The sequence below is a fragment of the Macaca thibetana genome, chromosome 7 (assembly GCF_024542745.1).
Source record: "Macaca thibetana thibetana isolate TM-01 chromosome 7, ASM2454274v1, whole genome shotgun sequence".
Taxonomy (NCBI): Eukaryota; Metazoa; Chordata; class Mammalia; order Primates; family Cercopithecidae; genus Macaca; species Macaca thibetana.
In genome coordinates this window covers 3,367,201-3,384,817 of record NC_065584.1, presented here as the reverse complement: position 1 = coordinate 3,384,817, position 17,617 = coordinate 3,367,201, and the positions used below count along the sequence as shown (strand labels likewise).

At 52.5% G+C, this 17,617-nt stretch overlaps 3 protein-coding genes across 46 annotated transcripts in view; 2 read left to right on the top strand and 1 right to left on the bottom strand.

Moving 5' to 3' along the window:
* The window catches only part of ATP5MJ (ATP synthase membrane subunit j), an 819,915-nt gene that overhangs the window by 155,156 nt on the left and 647,142 nt on the right, over nt 1-17,617 (bottom strand). Inside the window, exon 1 of one of the 42 annotated variants that reach the window (XM_050798477.1) lies at nt 13,146-13,151. The exons of the other annotated variants lie outside the window; for them this stretch is intronic. The gene's annotated coding sequence lies outside the window, so the exon portion shown is untranslated. Of the gene's footprint in view, nt 1-13,145; nt 13,152-17,617 lie in introns of those variants that run through there. 42 annotated transcript variants of the gene reach the window in all.
* The window catches only part of SIVA1 (SIVA1 apoptosis inducing factor), a 692,134-nt gene continuing 678,663 nt past the window's right edge, over nt 4,147-17,617 (top strand). Inside the window, exon 1 of the mRNA XM_050798448.1 lies at nt 4,147-4,150. The gene's annotated coding sequence lies outside the window, so the exon portion shown is untranslated. The remainder of the gene's footprint in view (nt 4,151-17,617) is intronic.
* Nucleotides 13,428-17,617, top strand: part of ASPG (asparaginase) — a 29,956-nt gene continuing 25,766 nt past the window's right edge. For all 3 annotated transcript variants that reach the window (XM_050798415.1, XM_050798416.1, XM_050798414.1), the window contains exon 1: nt 13,428-13,580. In XM_050798415.1, coding sequence (XP_050654372.1) covers nt 13,499-13,580 — 82 coding nt within the window. In that variant the 5' untranslated portion in view covers nt 13,428-13,498. The remainder of the gene's footprint in view (nt 13,581-17,617) is intronic.

Sequence of the window (17,617 nt, the reverse complement as noted above, 5' to 3'; positions counted from 1 at the left end):
TTCTACTGTATGCACATTTTAGGTATATTAACATAGATCGGAAAATCAGAAGCTGTGTAAAAAGATACAAATATATTTGACTACATAGGCATTAAAACTCCATATGGCAAAAGATACCCATGTTTGGCTATATAACATTTTAAAAACTTCATATAGCAAAAGATACCATAACCAATCAGTGGATAGGTTGAATTGGACAGATTGATGTAAACAACAAAGGGTTAATATGTATACACAAAAACATTTTAAAAAATTGTCAGGCAAGGCTGGGAGTGGTGGCTCACACTTGTATTCCCAGCATTTTGGGAGGCTAAAGCGGGAGAATTGCTTGAAGTCAGGAGTTCAAGATCACAGAGACCTGGTCTGTCTGTCTGTCTGTCTGTCTGTCTGTCTCTCTCTCTCTCTCTCTCTCTCTCTCTTTTTTTTAAGACGGAGTCTTACTCTGTCACCCAGGCTGGAGTGCAGTGGTGCGATCTCGGCTCACTGCAACCTCTGCCTCCCAGGTCCAAGTGATTCTCGTGCCTCAGCCTCCTGAGTAGCTGGGATTATAGGTGTCCACCACCATGCCTGGCTAGTTTTTGTATTTTTTTAGTATAGATGGGGTTTCTCCATGTTGGCTAGGCTGGTCTCAAACTCCTGACCTCAGGTGATCTGCCTGCCTCAGTCTCCCAAAGTGCTGGGATTACATGTGTGAGCCACCATGCCCGACTGAGACCTGATGTCTTTAAAAAAAAAAAAGAAATTACAGGTGGTGAATGTCTGTAGTACCAGTACCTCGGGAGGCTGAGGCGGGAGGATAGCTTGAGCCCAAGAGTTCGAGGCTGCAGTGAGTCTTGAATATACCACTGCATTCTAACCTGAGTGACACAGCAAGACTCTGAGAAATAAAATTTAAAAAAAATTGTCAGGGAAGAGCACAAGAGTCAAATAGGAAAACATGACAATGATATGAACAATTGTCCAAATGACTAACATGTGAAAATGCTCAAATTCCTTAGTAGTAAGGGAATCATAAATCAGTGAGCTTTACAGACTGGCAAGATTTTAACAAGAGCTGTATGCTTGTTGTTGGGGAAGTGGAGGGAAGAAATACTTGCATGTTGCTGGTAAATGTATGAAGTTTTTCAGTTTCTTTTGGAAATCAATCTGGTAACATCTGTGAAAATTAAAAACAGGCATACCCTTTGACTTAGGACAACTGTACAGTGCAATAACTGAACACTAGAAATGATGAATGTTGCACAAAAGGAAATGGTCAACATGTTATAGCAGTCAATGTCAAGGAATACCGTGCAGCCATGTGAAGAGTGAGTTGAGAGTTACAGTTGTTGGCTTGAAAAGATGTCCACAAGATATGGCACGTGAGAAGAGAAAGATGCAAAAGTGTGCGTAATATCTTCCTAAAAATCAGTAACCAGGCTGGGTGCAGTGGCTCACACCTCTAATCCCAGTACTTTGGGAGGCTGAGGTGGGCAGATCACTTGAGGCCAGGAGTTCAAGACCAGCCTGGCCAACATGGTGAAACCCCATCCCTACTAAAAATACAAAAAATTAGCTGGGCATGGTGGCATGTGCCTGTAATCACAGCTACTTGGGAGGCTGAGACAGGAAAATCACTTGAACCCGGGAGGTGGAGGTTGCAGTGAGCCAAGATTGCACCACTGCACTCCAGCCTGGGCAACAGAGCGAGAGACTCTGTAAAAACAAAACAAAACAAAACAAAACAAAAAAATCAGTAACCAGAAAACCCACATAGATGTATCTGTGTAAGTGTGTATGTGCTTGTGCATGTTGGGATGGGATTAAGAGCACAGAGAACAATGTGGAAGGATGTTCTAGATAATGACCTCGGTTATCCAAGGTGGGAGATGGTGGGACTGGGTGGTAAGGAGGGTAAACGGAGAGAGGGAGCCATGGATAGATGGGAACACGATTATGCAAATGCATGCATCTGATCACATTTTCTCACCAAAGATATATAAATCCATGAGTTGTTGTCTGTGGCAGAATTTATATTGTTTTTCCCCCTTTTCTCTTCTGTAACAGAACCTGGTTCTCTTGAGAAGGCAACAGTGTGCCTACCTAAGAGATTACATTTCCCAGCCTCTCTTGCAGCTAGGCATGGCCATGTGGCTAGTTCTGACCAATGAGATAAAAGCAGGAAGTGGTTAAAGCCTCCTCCCTTAAAAGGGAGACAGGTGATATGGGCCCTTTTGTTCCTTTAGATGCTTTCCCGCTTCTTCCCTGGAATGCACACCTGATGGCTGGTGCTTGAGCAGCCATCTTCAACTTTGAGGGGACCTTAAGAATGGAAACCATTGACAAACAATGGCAGAATCTGGGTTCCTCTCAACCACAGAGCCATCCCACCAGCCTGGACTGCCTACCTGGAGACTTCTTTTATGTGGGAGAGAAATTAACTTTTTAAAGCCTCTGTTAGGTTTTGTCTGTGTTACAAGCAACCATAGTTCCTGTTTAAAACAGTATATACTAAAAAACCAAAGAAATCAAAAGAATACACATTCAATCACAAAGTGCCAAGCTGCAGATGGAGTATTAAAAGTGGGAATTAAGAGACCACAGTAAATGAGGCATCCTAGACTGCTTGTGGTCGTGGGTATTTGCTTCCAGGCTATTTATTCAGAATTGCCTAAGCTCAAAGTAACTCGACCAAAACCTACTCACTACTATGAAAAGTTCAGGCTTGCTTCCATTTAGAAGCACAGGCGGTAATAATCAGAATAATCAGAATTCAGGTAACAAAGCATTATTAAGCATCTCTCTCCACCATAAAGTAACCACTCTAAGGAATACATGACCCAGTTCCTGATGCCACGTTAAGACTCACTAAGAAACTAGAGCACAGTAGCAGATGCTGTGATGAGATACCAGGGCGAGGAAGCGCTATGGCCTTTAGGCAGGTGGTTGATTATTCTCTGGATTCACTTTTGTGTTTGGAAGAACTATCTTAGTACATTAATTTGAAAAGGCTTTTTAAGCAAGAGAAAGATGCCATTATAACCTCAGAGAAGTGCAGTCATGTGTCACTTGACAGGGATACGTTCTGAGGACTGTGCCATTAGGCGATTTTGTTGTGTAAATATCATGGAGTGCACTTACACAAACCTAGATGGTACAGCGGCGTATGACACACCTAGGCTATCTGGTGGAGCCTATTCCTCTACTAAGAACCTCTACAGCATGTGACTACTGAATACTGGAGGCAGTTGTTTTTTTGTTGTTGTTTTGTTTGTTTTTGAGACGGAGTCTCTCTCTGTCGCCCAGGTTGGAGTGCAGTGGCGTGATCTCGGCTTACTGCAAGCTCCGCCTCCCAGGTTTGCGCCGTTCTCCTGCCTCAGCCTCCCAAGTAGCTGGGACTACAGGTGCCCGCCACCATGCCCAGGTAATTTTTGTATGTTTAGTAGAGACGGGGTTTCACCATGTCGGCCAGGCTGGTCTCGATCTCCTGACCTCATGATCCGCCCGCCTCGGCCTCCCAAAGTGCTGGGATTACAGGTGTGAGCCACTGCGCCCGGCCTACTGTAGGCAATTGTAACACATTGGTAAGTATCTAAACATGGAAAAGTACAAGAAAAATATAGTATCATCTTACGGAACCACTATCCTCTAGGTGGTCTGTTGACCGAAATGTCATGATGTGGCTCATGGCAGTAGTATAATGCAGAAATCTGACTGTCAAAGGCTTTAGGGGAGTCTTAGGTTCGACTGTGTTTCTGAAGATCTGTAATTAGAGAGGAGCATAGAATCACTTATGTAATATTTTCTGCTTAAATTATATTTTATAATGAGATCTTTATACTTGGGCTTTACTAAACCCGTTCAAGACTAGGGGACGTTTTTTTCTCCTTGTAAATTGAGAAATGTCACTGAGAGAACAGCACTGCCCTCTAGCCCATTTCTCTTAGAACTGCAGGTTTTGCCTCTGCAGCTTTTGACTTTGTAGGCAAAAGGTGAAGTTTTTCTAAATACTAGCTCGCAAACTATCAATAGTAGCAAATACCTCAGAACTTAAGAAAAACCCCAACAATTGGAAACATTGATGGGAAATAATGGCAAGGTAAGAAAGCATAGCTTCTTCCAACTTCGTGAGGCATATTTAGAAAGAATTTGGAAAAGGTGGAAGGGGGGGATGCGGGTGAGGGGTGAGAAATTACCCATTGGGTAGAATGTATACTTTTGTTAGAGTGACAGTTACATTAACAGTCCAGACTTCACTAGGCAAGGTATCCATGTAACAAAACTGCATCTGTACCCCCTAAATCTATCAAAAGAAAAAAAAGTTTAAAAGACACTGGGCATGGTGGTTCATGCCTGTAATCCCAGCACTTTGGGAGGCCAAGGCAGGAGGATGGCTTGAAACCAGGAGTTTGAGACCAGTCTGGGCAATGTAGTGAGATCCCATCTGCAGAAAAATAAAATTGCCAGGTGTGGTGGTGTGTACCTGTAGTCACAGCTACTTGGGAGGCTGAGGTGGGAGGATTGCTTGAGCCCAGGAGTTTGAGGCTGCAGTGAGCTGTGATCGTGCCACTGCACTCCAACCTGCGTGACAGAGTGAGACCTTGTCTCAAAAAAATGAAAAAGAGAAAGTATGCTTACAGTTGCCCATTCTAGCTACACATGTAAGCCTGTGTAATATGAACCAGTGGAGAAAGAAACAAATTCTAATAACATTCTCAACGTTTGCTTACAAGAAAAATAATTTGGAGAACTGTTAGATTAAGAGTTTTGTTGTTATTGGTCATTTAGGTTCATTGTAACAGCTTTTGATTTGGGATGGTATAAGACTAAAGGATAGTTTACGGTAAAAAATAGAACTTCAGCATTGATAGTCTGTTCCCTCCTGTTTTCAGAGAGCTGTAGATTAGAGATTCTTGTTTCCCCTTTGAAATTGTTTGAGGCATAATTTACAGAGAAATGTACAGATCTGAATTCTAGTGCAGTGAGTGCTGATGAATTGATATACCCATGCAGCCACACGGCTACTAGGATGACAGTATTTTCATCACCACAGGACGCTCCCATAGATACAACCGCCCTTCTGATTACTTTCACTATAGATTTGTTTGGTTTTGAGACAGAGTCTTGCTCTGTTACCCAGACTGGAGTGTAGTGCGATCTCAGCTCACTGCAGCCTCCGCCTCCCAGGTTCAAGCAATTCTCCTGCTTCAGCCTCCCAAGTAGCTGGGACTACGGGCTCCTGCCAGCATGCCTGGCTAATTTTTGTATTTTTAGTAGAGACAGGGTTTCACCATGTTGGTCAGGCTGGTCTCAAACTCCTGAACCCAAGTGATCCTCCTACCTCAGTCCCCCAAAATGCTGAGATTAGAGGCATGAGCCACCATGCCCAGCCTATAGATTAGTTTTGATTGTTGTAAAAGTTCATGTAAATGGAATCCTACAGTATGTACTCTTTTGTATCAGGCTGCTTTTGCTCAATATGTTTGTTTGAGGTTTATGTTATAGCAGCACAAAACAGACCAAGATACACGTTTAAGTCAATACTTTTTTTGTTTTGTTTTCTTTTCTTTTGTATAAATATACCAGTTTCTTGGCTGGGCATGGTGGCTCATGCCTGTAATCCCAGCACTTTGGGAGGCTAAGGTGGGTGGATCACCTGAGAGTGGAAGTTTGAGACCAGCCTGGCCAACATGGTGAAACCCTGTCTCACCTAAAAATACAAAAATTAGCCAGACGCGGTGGTGACCAGCCCCTGTAATTGCAGCTACTCAGGAGGCTGAGGTAGGAGAATCGCTTGAACCTGGGAGGCAGAGGTTGCAGTGAGCCAAGATTGTGCCACTGCACAGCAGCCTGGGCGACAGAGTGAGACTCCGTCTCAAACCACACACAGACACACACACACGTTTCTTTATTCTTCTACTGATGGGCATTGGATTGTTTTCACTTTTTACCTATTATGAATAAAATTTCTGTGAACAAGTCTTTGTAGATATATATTTTTGTTTCTCTTGGATAAATACCGAGGAGTTGTGGGATTACTGGGTCATTGAGCAGGTGATTGTTTAATCTTGTAAGAAACTACCAGATTGTCTAAAGCGGTTGTAATACTTACATTCCGTGCTAGTTGGAGCTTTTCTCTCTCAGCCCTCAATCCACCCTTCTTTGCCGTCCGGCATCCTGGAGCTAGACCGTAAACATTTCTTCTTTCCCAGCTGATGCAATGTTAGGCGTTGCCGGCAGAGGGCACTGGAGGGACGCTGCAGGAGGAAGGGAGCTGCTCTTCCTGTTTCGGTGCTTCTTGCCAGCAGGTGGCCTCCCAGCACGTCTCAGCAATAAGCAGTTTCCTGCCCCCCAGGCCCAGCCTTTGCACCTCTGGTCATTCCGTGGCCCCAGCCACTCTCTCTCCAAAGAGATCTGAGTCTCATTCTGGGTGTCGGAGCAGGGCTCTTCCAAGTTTCTTCCTCCCATGGGTGTTGTCCTTGATCCTAGAGGTAGTGGCTGCTGCACATCTGCTCTTCCTGTGTTCTTCGGACATGTTTCTACCCTTCTCAGTAGTTCATTCCCTTTAACTAAACATTTATTATTATTATTTTTTTAGCAACAGAGTCTTGCTCTGTCACCCAGGCTGGAGTGCAGTGGTGTGATTCACTTCCTGGGTTCAAGCGATCCTCCTGCCTCAGCCCCCTGAGTAGCTGGGACCACAGGTGTGCACCACCACACCCAGCTAGTTTTTAATTTCTGTAGAGAAAAATTTTCTCTGCCTTGGCCTCCTGGTGTTAAGTTTACAGGCATGAGCCACCACACCTGGTCCCCCAATTTTTTATGTTAAAATTTGCCCGTATATTCCTTGGTGAAGTATCTGCTCAAGTCTTGTGCCCCGTTTTGGGGGAGTTGTTTGTATTTTTATTGAGTTGTAGTTCTTTCGTCAGAATGCAAGTCCTTTGTCTGGTGTATGTCTTGTGAACATTTTCTTCTAGTCTATCCTTGCCTGCTCACTTTTTTTATTGTGGTAGAAAGCATAAAAATGTGCCATCTTAACTATTTTTGAGTGTACCATTCAGTAGTGTTAAGTACATTCACATTGTTGTGAAAGGGATCCTGGAACTTTTTCATCTTGCACATTGGAAACTCTGCACCTATGAGGCGACTTCTCAGTCCTTCCTCCTCTCAGCCCTGGCAACCGTCATTCCACTTCTGTCTCTGTATGTTTGGCTCCTCGTGGAGTCAGTGTGTTTTGTGCTTCTGTAACAGAATACCTGAGACTAGGTAATTTATAAATGACAGAGATTTATTTCTCACAGTTCTGGAGGCTGGGAAGTCCAAGGTCATGGAGCTGGCATCTGACGTCTGGTGAGGATCTGGGCTTCTGCTTCCAAGATGGCACCTTGAATCTGTGTTCTCACGTGGCAGAAGGGGAAAAAAGACCAAACTCCCTCAGTCAGGTCTTTTTGTAGTGGCATTAACTCATTCACGAGGGCTCACCCTCATGACCTAAACATCTTCTAAAAGGCCCCACTTCCAAACACTGTTGCATTGTGGATTAAGTTTCCAACAAGTGAGTTTTGGGGGATGCATTCAGACCACAGCATCTGGTACCCCATATAAGTGGGATCCTGTTGTACAGAAGGTTCCTGATTTACAATGGTTGAACTTAATGATTTTTTGACCTATGATGGGTTTATTAGAACATATTCCATTGTAAACATCTGTATTTGTCTTTCTGTGATTGGCTTATTTCACCTAGCATACCCTATGTTGTAGCCCGTGGCAGGATTTCCTTCCTTTTCTGTGGATATACCGCCTTGCTTCTCTACTCATCTGGGGATGGACACTTAGGTTGCTCCCACCTCTTGGCTTTTGTGAGCAGTGCTGCTATGAACGTGGGTGTGCAAACATCTCTTTGAGATCTTCCTTTCCAACCTTTTGTCTCTGTTCTCAAATGGAATTGCTGGACCCTATGGTAGGTCTAATTTTAATTTATTGAGGAGCCTCTATATCGTTTCCCATAGTGGCTGTACCATTTTATAATCCCACCAGCAGTGCACCAGAATTCCAATGCCTCCACATCCTTGCAAACACTTATTTTCTGTTTTTTTTGGTAGTAGCCGTCCCACAGGGTGAGTGGGGACACCACGTGGCTTTGATTTGCCTTTCCCTGATGATTAGTGATGTTGAGTGTCTTCTCATATTCTTCTTGGCCATGTGTATATCATCTTTGGAGTAATGTCTATTCAAGTCCTTTGGCCTTATTTATTTATGAGACAGGGGCACAGTCTGTCACCAGGCTGGAGCACAGTGGCGTGATCATAGCTCACACAGTGGCCCTTCCATGTTTTCCCACACTCCCCTGGGGTCCACCCTTCTGCCGAAGATGCCCCGGCTCTCCGCAGTGCCCTGCCCAGGCCCCAGGACTCCTTCGCCCATCGGAAAGTTCCTTAGGCTTCCTCTCTTTGGGGTCCCCACACACCTCTGTTCCCCTCCAGCCCACTGGCCCAGGCCGGGCCAGCCCCTACTTCAACACAGTGTCAGGAACCCCCATAGTGTCCACAAGCCCAGTGCAGCGCTCACCTGCCATGGGACCCGCTGTGTGCCTCAGTCCCCTCACTCACCAAATAGGATTATCATCCTCTGCCTCGGTGTGGTTACAGGGGTGAAGTGTGCCTGGATTTGCAGGGTGGCTGCAACAGTGCCTGGACCAAAGGCAGTACCATGAAGACTCACAGTGTAGGGCAACAGACAAAGCCTGAGTAGCTGAAGAAGTGCGGCCTCCCAGGGACTCCCTTTCCAGGCCCGCTGCCACGGCTAGAACCCAGGGGGGCACCGTGTACCTTACGAGCAGCCTCAGCACTGTGCCTCATCTCCAGGAGTCTTGGCTTGTTTGTGTGGAGCTGGGGACTGGAAGAGCAGAGCTTGTGACCTGAGGTCCCCCAGCCTCAGGGTGGAGGTGACCACCCTGGACCAAGATCTGCCCCAGTGAGTGGCCAAGGACAGACAGGAGTATGTGAGGCATTCCTGCGGCCCCTTACTCGGCACCCAGGCGCTTCCTTTTGCCCCTCTGCCTCTGGAAAGCCAGCCATGGCACGGCCACGGGCGCCTGCCCCCGGCACCTCCCCAACACAATACGTAAGTGAGTGGGTGTGGCTGTTCCAAGAAAACTGTGTTTACACACACAGGTGCACCAGGCCTGGCCGTCAAGCCCTGGTTTGCCGTCCTTTGTTCTAGACCATTGGTTCCCAAACGTGCACCTGTATCAGCATCACCCAGAGTAGGGTCAGAGTCTGGACTCCTGGGCCCCACCCAGAGTCGCTGTCAGGGGCCTGGGCTTTGCATTTCCACAGGTTCCAGGTGCTGCTGCTGGAGCAGAGGCCACGCTCTGAGCACCTTGCTCTAGAAGAAGAGGTGCAGAAAAGGTAGGCAGGGCTGTAGGGTGGTCTGGACCACTGGGCATTGTCAAATGGCAGATGCCCTTCCACGCAGTGAGCTCTGGGTGGGGCTGGAGTGGATTTTATAAACACTCTGGGAGGGTCCCACCGAGAACTCTGCTGTGCTGTGTGGAAGGAGGGCCACTGGGGAGGGTGTAGACGGGAAGTGAGAGAGAAGAGGGATGAGGAGAGACCTGGGTGGCCAAGGAAACATTTTTCTGAACAATCAGAAATAAAGGAGGGTGGGCAGAACCTGGGGACTTGGCTGGGGCTGCCCAGGTTCCCTGGACTCACCTCCTGGCACTACACCGCCTGGGGAGCCAGGGGGCCAGGAGCCAGGGAGCGACCGGCACATCCTGCACCTTCCTAACCCAGCCCCTGGTGGAGAGCACTTCCTTCAGCAGCAGGCAGCACAGCGATGGCCAAGTGTCCCTCCGGGGGGACAGACGTCTGCCCGTCCACGCCACTCAGCTGGGGTGAGGCCGCAGCAGCCTCCACCTTGCTCCACACATGGCCAGCTTCTGGCCTTCCCTCACCACGCCGTGGGACTTCACGTGCAGATCGCTTCCTGGCCTTCTCCCCTCGCGGTCCTGGGTTCTCTCCTCCTGGCCTTTGAGGCGGGAATGTCCAGGCTCAGACTGGGGCCTTTGTCTCTGCTGACACCTCGCTGCTGTCGTGACCTTGTCATCCCTGTGCCGCTGACTGCAGGACGCGCAGCCGAGTCTCCTCGAACCTGCCCAGGTGGCCCCCAAGCAGGATGCGTCCAACACACCTTGCTTCCCTCTGCCCGGCCTCAAGCCCCACTCCAGCCCCTGCTTTCTCGGTAAGGACATCCCCGTTCCGTGGCTGCTCTGGCCAAAGACAGGAGAGTCACCCTTCCTCTTCTCTTCGGCTGGTACCTCCCAAGATCCAGCCTGTGCTCCCAGCACTCCCACCTCGCACTTCCCCATCCCCAGCTCTTCCCCCACCCTGCCCAAAGCCCTCCTGACCCTATTCTTGTCTCAGTCTCTCTGCACACAGCAGCCAGAGAATAAACAAACTAGCCCAACCCTTGGTAGGGCTGGTGTTCACCTTTGGAGTTAAATTGCAAGTCCTCACCTGGCACCACAGTCACTCAGTGGGTGTCCCCTCCCTCTGAGTGCTCTTGCCCCACTGACCTGGGCATTGTGGGGCCATGCTCGCTCCCGCCTCGGGCCTCGGCACCTGTCCCCGCCTGGCATGCTGGCTTTGCTCCAATGCCAACCCTTCGAAGAGGCCTTCCCTGATCACCCTGTTGTAAACAGCACTGCCTGTCTCTCTGTTCCCTGAGTGTTCCTCAGGGCACTGTCACTGCCAGATGCTGGTATTTTTGTCTACTATGGCCCCCACCCTGGCTGGTACACTCAGGAGGACAGGGGCTGCCTCCCCCATGCCTACAAAGGCACCTGACACAGAGCCAGCTTTCTATATTGCGTGAAAGGTTCCGTCCAAGGACGCTGTAGATGTAGGTGGACGCAGGCAAAAACGAAGCAGGACAGCGGAGCTGTCCAAAGACCAGCAGTGTCTTCAGGCGAAGCTGCAGCATCGAGCTCTGGTGCTTTTGAGGTTTCCACAGCAGAAACCTGACGGGCTCCTGGCACCTGGGAGAAAAGCCACCTCAGTGAGGATTATTGCCAGTGAAGGCTGCCCTGGCCCCAAACAAGGTTTCCTAGAATTTATGGCGGCAGGCACGTTGTTAAAGGATGATTCCCCAAAAGGGCCAGACGTGATGTTCACAGGGATGCAGGGTGAGCATGCGTCGAAGTGCTTCCCTAACCCAGGGAGCTGTGAGGACCAGCTCAGAGGAGAAGTCCTGAAACTGACACTTACAGATGAGGAATTTTGACATGAATGTGCCAACGAACGCGAAACTGGATTTTCAGGGGGCTGTGATGGGCTGGATTGTCTCCCTTAGATTCAAATGTTGAAGTCCCCCACACCCCAATGTCTTAGAATGCAACTGTATTTGGAGGTAGACTTTAAAGAGATGGTTGAATTAAAATGAGGCCCCAAATTCAATATGACTGGTATGTCTATAAAAAGAGAAAGTCTGGACATCTGGAGATCATCAGGGAGGCGTGACTGCACAGAGGAAAGACCCTGTGAGGCACAGCAAGAAGGCACCGTCTGCTCGCAGGAAACACCAACCCGTGACACCCTGACCTTAGACTTCCACCCCCCAGAACTGTGAGAACTAGACCTCCTTGCACTGTAAATCACTCATTTTGTTACTGCAGTCCCAGAAAACTAACACAGACTTTTGCTGGGCAGAATGCATTTGCTTCTCTGCAGACAAGATTAATTTTGCACTATTGCTACCAAAATAGTTCTATGGGACTGGGCGCCGTGGCTCACACCTGTAATCCCAACACTTAGGGAGGCCGAGGCAGGTGGAGCACCTGAGGTCAGGAGTTCAAGACCAGCCTGGCCGACATGGTTAAACCCCGTGTCTACTAAAAATACCAAAAAAAAAAAAAAAAAAAAAAAAAAAAAAAAGCCGGGCATGGTGGTGCACACCCTGCAATCCCAGCTATTTGGGGAACTGAGACAGGAGAACCTGGGAAGCAGAGGTTGCAGTGAGCCAAAATCTTGCTACTGCACTCCAGGTAACAGAATAATAATAATAATTTTTATTATGGAATCTGTCAAGTGCTGGCGCCTTCTGAGGGCACAGTTTCCCACCAAAGGGCATCAGTGCTCCAGGCAGTCAAGGTGCCAGGAGGTGAGGAGGCCGTGGATCTTCTGTCCACCTGGGAGCAAGCCTGCAGCTTGGGACCCTCCTGGGACCCTGTACCCGCCACTGCCCTGCCCTCCTGGGCTCTCACGGGAGTGAAGTGGGGTGGACTCTGTAGGATTTAAAGAGGAAAGAAACATGAAAAGCGGCTCAACAGTCAAAGACTGGTTTATTTTGGAGAATAAACCTCAGAGGGTTTATTCTGGCCGATTTTGGTCAGGAGCGTTCTCTCTTACAGACTAAGGATCTTTAAGGGTTTAGGAAGCTGGGAGCTTATCGCAGGCTTGGAATGTTTCTATGTGAGGGAAAGTTTATTGCGGGGTTGGAATGTCTCCGGTCCGAGGGGAGGTTATCTCGAGGCTGGCATGTTTCTGGTTGGAGATGTTACTTGTGGTTTATGGTTGTACTGACATTAGCTATTAGGCTGAGGTGTTTTGGGTTGGATTTAGGCAGTTTTTTAATCAAAGGGAACTTAAAATGGCGGTGTTTGTCTAAGACGGCGATACTCCTGCCGGTCCGGCTCCAGCCCTGGGGGCTCCTCTGGATGGTGTGTGAACGTGCACATGTGGAGGGGCTGGTCCAGCTCTGCCTGCCTCTAGCCACCCAGTGGAGGGACAGCAGGGCCTGGGCAGCAATGCCGCCTTGGAGCACCGGGGCTGTGGAGGCTGCTTGAGAGGACACGGAGCCCCCACTGTGCTCAGGTCTTGGAGGGCCTTGGGCACTACGGTCTGCGAGGCACCACATGTCACAGCTACTCAAACACACAGGGCCACCACGGAGGGCCAGTGGCCGCGGGGTGGCTCAGGACCCGCCCCGCCCCTGTCCCTGCCTTTCTGGCTGCCCCCTAGTCCCTGGACAGATGCTCCCCACCCCCCAGCGGGTCCCACAGGCAGGAGCTACCCTTGCCACCCTCACAGACCTCACCTCTTCCTACATGTTTCCAAGGCCGTGCCCCGCCCCCTACCCCGCCAGGCCCCGCCCCTGCCCCGCCCCCCCCCCCTCCCCTCCCCGCCACGCCCCCTCCCCGCCACGCCACGCCCCCTCCCCGCCACGCCACGCCCCCTCCCCGCCACGCCACGCCCCCACCCCGCCACGCTCCGCCTCTCCGACCCTGGACAGTCCCCTGGGCCCACCCCGCCCCCCGGTCCTGTCCCCGCCCGCCTCTGCGGGGCCTCCCATCCTCCCGGGCGGACTCCACTCCCGCCCCCTCCCCGTGGGTGCCCCCGCCGGCCCCGCCCTCCCAGGCTGCCCCCGGCGCCCCGGGCCTCCTCCCGGCAGTCCCTGAGTCCCACAGGCCCCGCGTCCCCGCTGCACCCCCGTCCACTCCCGTGGTCCCTGGTCCGGCATGGCGCGCGCGGTGGGGTCCGAGCGGAGGCTGCTGGCCGTCTACACCGGCGGCACCATTGGCATGCGGAGTGAGCTCGGCGGTGAGTCTGAGACCCGGCGCCCTGGGCGGGGGGAGGCCTCTGGACCTGGCCGAGACCGGGAGCCTCTGACCCTCCTGCACCCACGGGGGTTGTGGGGGAGTCAGATCCGCGCCTGGTTGGGGGTTGCGGGTTGGGGTCGCTCTCCTTCGGTTCCGGCCACCGCCGGCCCCGCGTGCGGAGCCCCCACCTGGACAGAGGAGGTCGGTGGGTCCTTGTGGTCGCCGTGCTCTTGGGAGCGCCCTGCGACCCTGGGGCCAGACGCCCTGTGCTGCCGCTGCGCCCCTGAGGGCCAGCGCCCTGGAGCCCTGGAATATGGGGCAGGAGGGCCCCAGGGCTTTGGTCTGCCCCTGCTGCCCTGGACACACAAGCCGGGAAGGCTTAGGAGGCTGCGAGGACCCCTCACCTGCGACACCCGGGAGGGTGTCCCCATCCCCTGAGTTCCCTGGGGTTCTGGTCAGGAAGCAGTGCCTGGCACGATACTGGGGCCACCTGGCATCTGCGGGGACACATGCGTTCACATTGGAGGTGGCCTCAGAGCCCTGCTTCCTCTGCCCCTGTGTGGACCTAGTTGACTAGAGACCAGCGATTACACCCGGACTGAGTTCTGCCTGGGTAGGGTCAAGGCCTGGGACAGGCACCGAGCTCTGTGGTACTCCAGCACAGTGCTGCCAGCCTGGGCTGGGCACAGGAAGGATGGTAGCTTGGGGAGCCTGAGGCCACCAGGATGGGGAGAGGACAGTTGCACTGGAGCCTCCAGAATGCCTGGGTGCTCCCCAGGAGGGCAGGACCTTCCTGGGGCCCCCACGTGGGCTCTGCTGTGTGGGGTGCTCCCTCCCTCGGGGCCAGAACAGCCCCCTTGCCCGTCTTGAACCTCATTGCGACCCTCCATGGGCCGCTGCCTGCGTTTCCCTCGGGAGCCCTTTCTACTCCTCCTCCTCCTCCCACTCCTTGCTGCCCTGGCTCCTCCCCACACTACTGCTTGTGTCCACCACAGCTCTCCCTCCTGAGATGGCTGGGACCCTCTCCAGCTCTGCCAGAGCCCCAGGGCCTCCCCTGGCATGACCAGAACATTCTCTTGTCCCTTGCCCATCTGCCAACCACTTCCCTGTCCCTCCATTCCCCACCCCCTCTCACGGCCTGTTCCCCAGCAGCTGTCCCTCCTGGTCACCCCTTTCCGCTGCAGTGGCCGCTCAGAAGCCACCAGCACTCTGTCGGTACTCTCAGATTCCACCCGCCGCACCGTGACTGGTGCAGACCCTCTGGAGGCCTACTCCGTGCCCAGCCCAGGAGACAAAGCCTAGTGGGGCTCGTCCACGAGGGACTCAGGCCCCAGGAACACGGCTGTCCAGGCTGCTGGGAGCCTCCTCTGCGCTTCTCCCTCTGCCTGTGAATGGAACAAAGTCATTCACAGTTTGGCAAACGCCCCTGTGTGACACTCCACTGACAAAGAGTGACACAGTTCCTGTGCTTGACCCTCACAAGCCAGAGAGAGAGGCTGCCATTGAAGGGATGGCACGCATTAAGGAGCTAGTCCCAGGGACAGGATCTGCCAGGGCCCTGCAGGGGCTGTGAGCTGATAACAGGGCCTGGGCCTGGTGTGTGGGTGGCTGGAGTTTTGAGGCAGCCCAGGGAGGGCTTCTCTGAGGACACAAAGCCTGCAGGACAAAGGTGGGAGAGGACCAGGCCAGGAGCAGCCCTGCAAGGTGCAAGAAAGAGTAGGGGGGAGCCCAGCAGGGCTGGAGCCTGCCAGAGCTGCCCCTGAGCAGGGACAGGACCTGGGAACTCTGTCTGGGGCCTGGTCCGACACCCCTGACACTACCCCTTCAGGCTTGGTGTGTGGCCAACTGCAATTTCATTGAGCTCAACACATACTTCTTGACTGGTCCAAGCTGCAGGGACAGGTGGACTCTGACTGCAACCCCGCCACACACCCGTCTCGCTTGGCCCCTGCGTGCTCACCGCAGCAGCCTGTGGGCGCACTCACATGCGTGAACCACATTTCTGAAAGAGGCTGTGAGGTCCTGCGTCTGGGTGGGGAACAAGAGACTTTGATGCTGGAAACTGGGTGTGGGGCGTCAGTCTTCAGACCTGAAGCAGCCTTCTGAGATCCCTCGGTGCTCTGTGCACTGGGGTCCTGGCTTGTGCTCAGCAGCCCGTCCTCGTGTGGCTGTGAGGTCACCCCTAGCTGTTGCTAGCTGACCCAAGTGGGGCATCCACTTCTAGGAACCTGCAGGAATGGGCTCCCCACGACTCCTCGTGAGGTTGGAGCAGCCAGCCTGTCCCAGCCGGCGAGGGCGCGTGTCTTCAGAGCCCTCGTGAAGGTGAGGGTCTCTCTCACCACAGGATGAGGCGGCATCTCCTGGCTCCACGCTGAGGGCTTCCAGGACACTGCTGTCAGCCCCAGGCCCTCCTGTGCCCCCGTCGCCGGCATCCTCACTGCCCACCCTTCTCCACTTCAGGAAGGCTTCTAGGGAGCCCACGGTTCAGCCCCAGAAGACGAAGGAGGAAGAGACAGGAGATCTGGTCCCCACTGTCTTCCTGGATGAGGGGACCACGCACGCCCATGGAGCAGCTGGGGAGCCCGAGGGCCGGGGCTGTGGGAGACCAGGGGCCCTCATGCCAGCTCTGCTGTGTGACGGCAGTCAGGCGTCCTTTGGGGACATGCAGAGCCTCATGGCGTGGGAAGTGACAAGGCTTCCAGGAGCGAGGGCAGCACTCACAGGCCAGGGAGGGAACCAGGCCCGGAGTCCAGGCGAGCCACCCTCCAAACCCCCACGACTGCCCTGAGTCCCAGCCCCGCCAGGCGGCAATGATTTACTCCCTCCACACTGCTGACGTGGGCTCTGGCCTTCCCTGGGGAGGTGAGAGGGGAGTGGTGGCCGTGCCACAGTAAAGCTGTTTGGATTGTCGCTGTTGGAACAGCTTCTGTGTCTGCTGGTAAACAGCGACCTGTGGGTGGAACGCTGCACACCTGGAGCCCTGCCAGAGTTCAGGGAGGGCAGAGGCGATGCCTGCGGGGACGCCCCTCGACCCATCCCTTCTCTGAGTTCACTGAAGCTATCACAGGTCAAGGGGCAGAGTGAATCCAAAAACGGCTGATAAGCCCAAGCTGGCATCAGCGGCCACGTTCCATACGGCCGAGAAACTTGCAGACTTCCTGTGTCAAACTGGGAGCCCCACCTACTTGCCAGCTTGTCCCAAAGTCCCTCCTGAGCCCGGCTCCTTGCAGGCACAGCAGGGAGGGCAGAGCTTTGGGGCCAGGCAGCGGAGAGGAGCTCCCTGCCCATTGGCCACATGGGTCCCAGCAGCCGAGACTGTGGGTGGAGTGATGCCCGTGGCTTCTTGGTCACTGCAGCGGGGTCTGTGCCCGTGGCCTGGACCTCCTTCCTGAATGGGTGCTACACGTTCACGAGTTTCTGAGCCGAAGCTTGACTTCGTGGTGACAGTGGGGCCCTCCCTTCCAGGTGTGCTTCCAGGTCTCAGCAGGGGCTGAGGAGTTTCCAGGTCACCAGCGAACTCAGGCACCTGCCTGGACAGGCCAAGGAAGAGGTTCCAGGCAGGGCCGGAGCGTTCAGGTTCTGCAGGCCTTGAAGCTTTTGGAGGGCCCTCATTGAGAAAAGTAATACGAGTTACAAAATCAGAGTTAGGTGTGAAAGTCGGTGTTTCTTTAAAATAAAAGAAATTGCTCCGGCTGACCAGGCGCGGTGACTCACACCTGTAATCCCAGCACTTTGGGAGGTGGAAGCAGGTGGATCACTTGAGGTCAGGAGTTCAAGACCAGCCATGGACAACATGGTGAAACCCCTACTAAAAATAGTAAAAAAAAAAAAAAAAAAAAAAAAAAAAAAATTAGCCATAATGTGGTGGTGGGTGCCTGTGGTCCCAGCTACTGGGGAGGCTGAGGCATGAGAATTGCTTGAACCCAGGAGATGGAGGTTGCAGTGAGCCTGGATCTTGCCACTGCACTCCAGCCTGGGTGACAGAGTGAGACCCTGTCTCAAACAAACAAAAAAACCTGATCCCACTGCATACCTGTT